At 39.8% G+C, this 8,121-nt stretch overlaps 2 protein-coding genes across 2 annotated transcripts in view; both read right to left on the minus strand.

The window, feature by feature from the left end:
* Positions 1-241, minus strand: part of LOC118420056 — a 10,029-nt gene extending 9,788 nt beyond the window's left edge. The window contains exon 1 of the mRNA XM_035826762.1: positions 81-241. The gene's annotated coding sequence lies outside the window, so the exon portion shown is untranslated. The remainder of the gene's footprint in view (positions 1-80) is intronic.
* Positions 242-2,247: 2,006 nt separating this feature from the next.
* LOC118419953 lies at positions 2,248-7,147 on the minus strand. Its single transcript, XM_035826646.1, has 12 exons — positions 6,910-7,147; positions 6,663-6,749; positions 6,009-6,211; positions 5,508-5,626; positions 5,129-5,335; positions 4,904-5,009; positions 4,695-4,753; positions 4,450-4,524; positions 4,154-4,284; positions 3,962-4,025; positions 3,741-3,839; positions 2,248-3,572 (listed from the first exon to the last, which is right to left on the minus strand). Exons 1-12 carry the CDS (start codon positions 6,964-6,966, stop codon positions 3,256-3,258), a joined length of 1,524 nt encoding a protein of 507 aa, XP_035682539.1. The 5' UTR covers positions 6,967-7,147; the 3' UTR covers positions 2,248-3,255.
* Between the last annotated feature and the right edge of the window lie 974 nt (positions 7,148-8,121).

Here is an 8,121-nt window from a genome sequence, read left to right on the forward strand (position 1 = left end):
CACACACACACACACACACACACACACACATGCACACACGCACACTTACATGCAAGAGAAAATACATCATACGTACGAACCTTATTTATCTCTCTATCTGGAATGTTACACGCACACCTGTACCATTGCCGACATTCGCTGGTGAGCCACGTTCTGCTTCACAAAGTAGCGCCGAAATCTGCCGTGCGGCTGTCTTTCGCTATTTCTTGCTACACTGTTGCTCATTTGCTACAATGGCTCAGGTCCATTCGGTGCTGTACGGGGGAATACCCCTGCCTAGGGCTGGGTATCGGTACAGCGTACCGGTACAAAACCGGTTTTTCTTATTGGACCGGTCCAGAAAAACCGGACCTGAAAAAATTAGGTGGACCGGATGTTGGACCGATTAGAAAATTAACATATTATTTTATCTGGCATTCACACGTTTTGGCGCTTGCAGTTGGAAGAAAATGACAAGAGTGAAGTAGAGTAGAGTTTATAGTAATTTCTACCAAGGTTTACAGTCAATCGTACAGGTGCAGTTAGCGTTGTAGGATTTTAAAACGCCAGTGTAAGTCTAATACTCCACCAAACAGATTTCTTTGTAGTGAAATGGACAATTGGTATGAGTCATACTGAATCAGGTCCAGGTTCAGGTCCGGACCTGGACCTGATCCTTTGGACCTGAACCGGACCTGGACCTGAATTTTCTGTACCGGTACCCAGCCCTACCCCTGCCCGTTAATGTATGCACAGTTTGTGACGTACGAACGAGAGAACAAAGAGGCCTTGTTTCACGCGGTACGCACGTCATAATTGGTTGCCAAGGGAAACATCAGGTGAATCTTGGTACCTGGCACAAAAACATTCAATTCTTTTGTTTTCCATTTTTATCACAAAAGTATTTATTGACAGTTTAAAAATTAATCTAAAAAATCTCAGTTTGACAAGGGATATGTATATTGTCAGGAAACTATCAAACGGTATTGACATTCAAAAGCAAATCTTGAAGTTTAACAACCGAAAGCATTTTTGAAAATCCCTCTCCAACTACGTTAGTATCATATTCTAGCATATTGACGTTGTGGAAAACTACAGAGACGACGTGGAAAGATACAACTATCGTGGTAATGGAAAAGTACTCTAAACCTGAGGCTATGGTCATATGACTGCTGGCCACGGGCCAAACCTAACCTTTGTTGTGAGGGCATTCTTAACTGGGAAGGTATAACGATACACCAAAAATAGTTACTCAAGCAACTGGATATGGTTTTGAAACGGTCAGACGTTTCGGATATAGTATCCACTATCCTTCGTCAGTGACACTGACGAAGGATAGTGGATACTATCCGAAACGTCTTACCGTTTCAAAATCATATCCAGTTGCTTGTCAATGAGTAACTATTTTTTGGTGTATCTTATTACCTGGATCGATGTCTAACCTACATCGACGTAGGTATAACGATAGATTTTTCTTGACTATTTATGGCGACAGTAAAACTAAACGTTCTACTTGCAATTCCCATGCACTGAAAATGACTATATTTTCTTTTTAATTTGTGTTCTTGTCAATTTTCAACATTGCACTTTTAACTGTAACCAGATCTGGTTCTACTTCCGCAATGGCAGTGAACAATGAGACGGCTGTAACTAATTCTGTGTAAATGTTTACGTACAAAGAGTTTCGTGGTGGAAAAGTACTGTGTTGGCGTGGAAAGATACAGGTACTACTTAATTGAGGGGTAAACTTGAGGTTATCATCACATGAATCATGACTGTTATCAATACCTAAGGACTGATATTTCGTAACTAGTAGTGTACGCTACAATAAAATTCCCATACGACGAAAATAAACGTTCTCTTCTTGAATCTTCGTCACATAAAGTTACATGTATTGGAAAATAATTGGTATGGGTAATGGAAAACTACCAAAAAGTAAAGACTCTTGTCACGTGGATTTAGGCTCAATTCTAAAGTGAGACATAATTATAAAAAATGTACATTATGTTGTTTTTTGTGGCGTACTAACAAATTGTGGTCACTAACAGACAGAAATCAAACTGATTCAATTACTTCGTGATCAATCATCAATAATGAAGTATTTTTTGTGAAAATGAATGATTTGGATCAATTTGGTATTACATGTACTAAGACATTGCCTCATTATTTGTTACAGACATGGTAATGCAAACATTCTATACCTTCACATCACGAGAAAACTTTCACAGTTACATTCTAAGCTAGTGCAAAAAATAGAAGACAAAATGATACGTTTTTGACCATTTAATTCAAACGGATGTCTCAAGTTTCAAATCGCAGCTATCATAACGTACATTTCCATCATAAACAATTCTTATTAATCGTTTAGCCCAAACGTTGCATTTTTTAAAGCAGTGATATCAGTATTAACATAACGTTAACAATTATTAGACTGAGACATAAAGTGTTCGCCAACATGGTACATCCATTCGCACTGTCCTAGCGACCTATATATACATAAAAGAACAGAGTTGAGAGCAACAAAACAGTAAAGCGTTTTATGTTTTTCACAGTAACTTGAGTTCTTTTGTGATGAAACGCATTCAGCACAGCTTTAAACTACCCCCTTTTCGAAAGAATGATTGAAATATCAGCAACGTCTACCTCTACATGATTGCAGTTTATCATGCATTAATTGAGTGTCATGCCTCCTGTGACAACAAAACCATACAAAATGTACTTGCACCCATTGGCTTAGGCGAAAAGACAAAGCACGTGTAAGGCGTATGTTACATTTCCAAACCGTGCAGCCTTCGGGAGGGCAAAGAATGATGTAAAAGACATCAAAATACACAAAATGAAGTAGACTCATGGGGGATAATTTTTGTATATTTCTGGGTATACATTTTAATTTTTCGTTTCTTTAAACATCCCGGCCGGGCCCCGGTTTGGAATTGTGACCTAGGCCTAAGGCCTAGGCTTTTCTGCTATTTGTACAGCAATGCTTCAACCGTGACAGTTTTCGCACTGTGGGAAGCGAGCCAGTAAAAGTCCCGAGCACTACTATCTCCGCGACCCAACCGCTGCTTGGAGAATAACCTTTGTATGCTGTCAGGATTGACTCGCAGAACTTTCTACCACTGGCAAAGGTTAAACTCTGACGAGCACCAGTAAACCATGAACGACTGAACTTGGCAGATATCTGCACCGGTCTTATCATGTGCCACCTCCATCTCGTCCACTAGAGAGAGAGAGCTACGGTGAAGATACCTTAGCTTATATCTTACGAGAGCTCTGTCACGACTTAGACTTTTTCAGCTCATCACAAAGGAAGTTTGCGGCGTTATACAGCTTTAAATTGTGAAGGCTTTCTAAAACCTTCTTGACGGTGTACTTGTACATAGCATTACGGGACTGGAGTACTTCGAACAGGGCCAGGGATGGACTGTCGACATATCTCGTGTTCACGCCGTCCAGTTCCTGTTTCGTAAGACCAAATTTCTCGAAGAAGGTCCTCCAGGTCGGCATGGAGCTGGACGGTGGGATCTTGTCCAAGTGCCCAGCTAACTCTTGCTGGATGTTGTAGCTGAACCAGTCATCATCCAGCAGAATCGCTGAAAAATGAATATAGTTTTTCAAAGTAAATTACTTGATGTTCATGTCATCATGCCCAACAGAGATGGTACCAAAGTAATGATTTCACGTTTTTGTGAGTTGAATAAGCTGACATAAGTAATAGAATTAACATAGATATCAATGGTAGTTTTCCACGTAAAACTTACAGGATGCTCGATCTTTGCACCAGGCCAGCTTGGTGGCGTAGTCATTTGCTGTGTTGTTGGGCACAGCGCGGCTGTCACTGTGAATTTTGGCCGTTTGGCCTGTGAAAGAAAACATACTATTTTAGACTCGTATTGCACCTCAATTTGTTTTCTGTGACCCAGTCTTGTAAAACACTTTTGTATCCAGTTTATTATATTATTATGGATGGATAAGAACATACCAGAAAGATCCAGCGAGCCTGTGGGAGTCGAGGCCTGTGATGTGGTAGGTCCCACGCAAGGTGCCTGAAAACAGTTCAATCAAAATGCACAATGTCAATTTTCAAATCATGCAAAAGATATTCCTTGCAAAACACAAAATGTCACATGTGACACAATAAGATCACTGCATTAAACAGTTATTATTACCGTACCTGGGCATCTCGAACATGCCGGTCAGTCTGAACATTTACTGGCTGGTTGCCACTGGGATAGGAGAACACGTCATCATCACTCACTGGGTATGGAGACGGAGTTCCCTTCTTTGGCGAGGGTACGGCTTTGACTGGAGACAAACAGCTTGATTTTTTATAATATAGGATATGTATAAAATCTCAGTGAGCATAATGAAAGTATGGAGGCTGATATATATTGCTCTCATATTGAGTAAGGTAAAGTTAACAAAGAAATTTCAGACAAGCGAATACAAGTAAACAGATATATATCTGACCTGGTGACGAAGTTCTTGACCCAGACACGTGGAGTTCTATTTCACCTTCTGAAGACCTCTTCGGGATTTTCAGCTCTGTTGATTTAAGAGTGAAAAAAACCAATGTATAACAACAGAATGTTGTGACCAATAATTGTCAAGCTTAGCTAGCATCTTTGGGTCAAGGTTTGTAAGCACTTTGAATGAGTTATTACATAATAACCTGTCGTCTCAGTGATAAGTTAGAAACGAAATGAAATGCTTACTTGACAGTTTGGGCCGCTTGGAATGCAGTAGCTGCTGTCCATCCTCTGATTGGTTGGTGCTGAAACATTTAGTCAAAGTGTTATTAGAACATGTGCAAGAAAATTTATATGTTATATATCAATCATTTGAAATGACTGCAATGAAAACACATATTCATAGGAAAATATGTGATACTTTCTAAAATCTTTAAAATCATTCCCCGCCATACCTAGTCCTGCATGCCTTGGTGAACTTGACTTTCTTTTTGTTCTCGTCTACTTGGCATTGTTCGCCCTCAGACTCTTCAGAGAGGGCTGGGCTCTCTTCTCTTCTTTCTTTAACCATAGAAAACATGCAGTCTGATGAATAAATATTTATTTTTAAAACCTTTAAAGTTAACCGTCATTTCTTGTATTTTGTGTTGCCCTGCACAGAAAAATCAGCACTCGTTTACCTGGTTGTTCAGGATTCTCAGCATCATGAGCTGGCGCCCTGTTGTAGGGTCCATGTGGTTTGCAGAGGTTCTTTTTTAAAGCGACAAGCACCAGGATAACTGTCAGGATAGCAGCAGCTGCAGCTGAAACAGCTATAGCGGCAATCACGGCCCAACGTTGTGAGTCCTTATGATGCCTGTCGTCTTCAGGCCCTGGTAGTGCGTTATCTGGTAACAAATGATGCAAATGAATTGGTGACAAGAAAACAAACACTGGACTTAGCCTACAATGTGGCAACCCTATAGGCATTTATATGATGACATCTTCTCAGCCAAATTGATGTGCTACATTTTTATGTATCCATTCAAGTATGTTGTATATTCAGTAGTTGATACTAACCCGCTACTTCCGGGGCACATTCAATCACGGGATGCTGGCTGCATTCTGACCTGTTGTTGGTCTCAGCCGAACAATGGATGCAGTCGACTTCTCCCTGGTTGTTAACTTTCGGGAAGTGACTGTAAATTAGAAGAATTCAGCCCGGTGGAGCAATCATTAAACTAATACTTAAGTACTAAATCTAGGATTAGAAACCCTAGGGCTGGATGTTGCTTTCGATAATGAATGAATAAATAAAGACCTTTATTGCACAAACAGACCAGTCACAACAAGACATGTTGAAGTTAGAAATACATTTAAAAGTTACAAGGTAAAACTAATATTAGATTAATTCAAGTTCTCCTCGCTTTTCACTGAGTTATGCTAGAGATAAAAGATGTGTTTTATGGTCGAAGGTTTGTCTGGTTTCATTAGGAATATGATTTTTTCTACAGAATAGTCACTAAACTTCGCTGGCTAAATCCAATTTGAAAAATGGAAAATAAATTGACAACATCTTACTTCTCAAGGCATCCATAGCAGACGCTGTCAAGGCGAGCATCGCATTCCCGAACCGTCTTCTTGTTCTGGTGTTCACAAGAGACACAGGGCCCCTGTATTCCTCTTGCACACGTTTGACCTGCTGGCAGGTCTGTGCAAAGTTCACAGATAAGATCCTTGCCATGCCCACATTTCTCTTTTATCTTCTCCCCGGCAGGACAGGTCTGTAGCATGGGAACATAAATTTTAGAATAAAACGATTTACACAAATGAAATGACAGAAACATCCCTTCAACATTGTATGGTTGTTCTCGGAGAATAAAGACCACAGTGTAGGTAACGCTACTTCAAGTTTATCCGTTGGTCAACCTACCTGTCGTAGGGCTTACCTACCTGAGTAAAAGGGGTAACCTATATCCGTTGTATTTGAAAACCCTCACTCGGGATATCAAGTTACCAGACGGTAGTTTAAAATTGCAATATTTTCAAAATGTTAAAGTTTGAAAGCAGTATCTGTCGACCTGATATCATTAAATATCCTGCTGTTTTTGATTAAAGACAACGGATATATGTTACCCGCGGATAAAGGTGAACTAGCGTTACATGATACAGCCATATATTTCTAGACTAACAGAGAAGATACAATAGTAGTGTACGTAGCGATATAGTTCTTACCCTTCCGCTACACGACTGACAGTTCCCCTCACTGTCCAGGTACTTGTTCGCATCACAGTCTTCACCAGCTGTTAGACCCATGAAGCCCTGTTTACAAAGAACACAGAAAAATATTTTAAGTGGAATGTGAGGTTGTCTTCTTGTAGAATTCGTGATATGATGACGATAGATAGCGAACAGTTACTTACAGTCCAATCATATGATAGCTAATGAATTGTGCACTACAAAATAAGTCTGAAGCACTTACGGAAGATAGAAGTAGAGTCAAAAGTCCTATAGTAAACGTCATCTTCGTAATTCCCATCTGAAAGTTTGTGAAGACATCAATTAGAATGATACGAAAGATCGTCGTTACATCTTATTGTCAATTTTTCTAAATCCGGATCCGTTGTACTTCTGGTGGTGCATATTTTTATTGCCCTTTGATGTTGGATGTTTGCGACGTCAATATATGGACTAATTTGATTTTTCATATGAATTTAGATATTGTTTGGCAAATTCAGAACGTTGCAAGAAGCAAGAAAATGTTATCATCCTATGTACAAACAGGTGTTCAGAATTCGTCGATATGGTGACCTATGACCTTTCTTGGTGTTCGTAGACATATCGTACCTTACCGCTATCGCGTGACTATCTCTTGTTTAGACCCAGATCTGAGTGACTCACTCCTTCCACACCTTATATGTCAAGTAAAGTTTGGAAAAGTTGTTAGTCACCAGCTGAATACAGACACCAAGGTATAAAAGACTGGCCCAGGACACGGCATGTTCACTTGTACTCATCCGCTGTACAGAAACTTAGGGTTGCATTATCAACTTGGAACTACGATTCTTTTGAAAGTGTTTCTAGTGTATTGGTCGTGCACTTAAAAAGTCCTTGCTTGTCTTCTGGATTTGTTACGGTCATCAATTCCATGTTGGAGCACCAACGCTTCAAGAGTGCCTGGATTTTTTTTGCTGCCGAGTGGAGAGTGTTTCTGTAAGGGTAAAGTCAGCTTGTTCCTCCAATAACTTTCACGTTTTCTGACTGAAGTGTAGAAGTATGTGTTTTCTGTTGTCTTCTTATCGCAAAATCAACCTTGTAGTAGTGTTTTGTTGCAATTATTGATTCAGTTTAAGCTGTTAGCTATGTCTAAAACTGCTGTCATACTTTTAGATTGATAAAGATTAGTTTTTAACTTAAACTGAATCATTTCTGCGAATCTGTAAGTGATCATGACCTAATAGCATGTAAAACTCTAGCCAGCCTACTTTAGAAGAACTTTGTTCTAAAATTCAAGAACATTAATAGGTGTATTTCATAAGTATTCTTCCATCTTTTGGCCGCCAATGTGGATGAAAAATGGCAAAAGTAGCCACTGAAAGCCAAGAAGTGTGGCACCTGGGCCCTGCACCGGGTACTTGCCACCATGCCTGACCATATTGTTGATATTGGATCTGGGCCAAATACCGCACCCAAA

The sequence above is a fragment of the Branchiostoma floridae genome, chromosome 7 (assembly GCF_000003815.2).
Source record: "Branchiostoma floridae strain S238N-H82 chromosome 7, Bfl_VNyyK, whole genome shotgun sequence".
Classification (NCBI taxonomy): Eukaryota; Metazoa; Chordata; class Leptocardii; order Amphioxiformes; family Branchiostomatidae; genus Branchiostoma; species Branchiostoma floridae.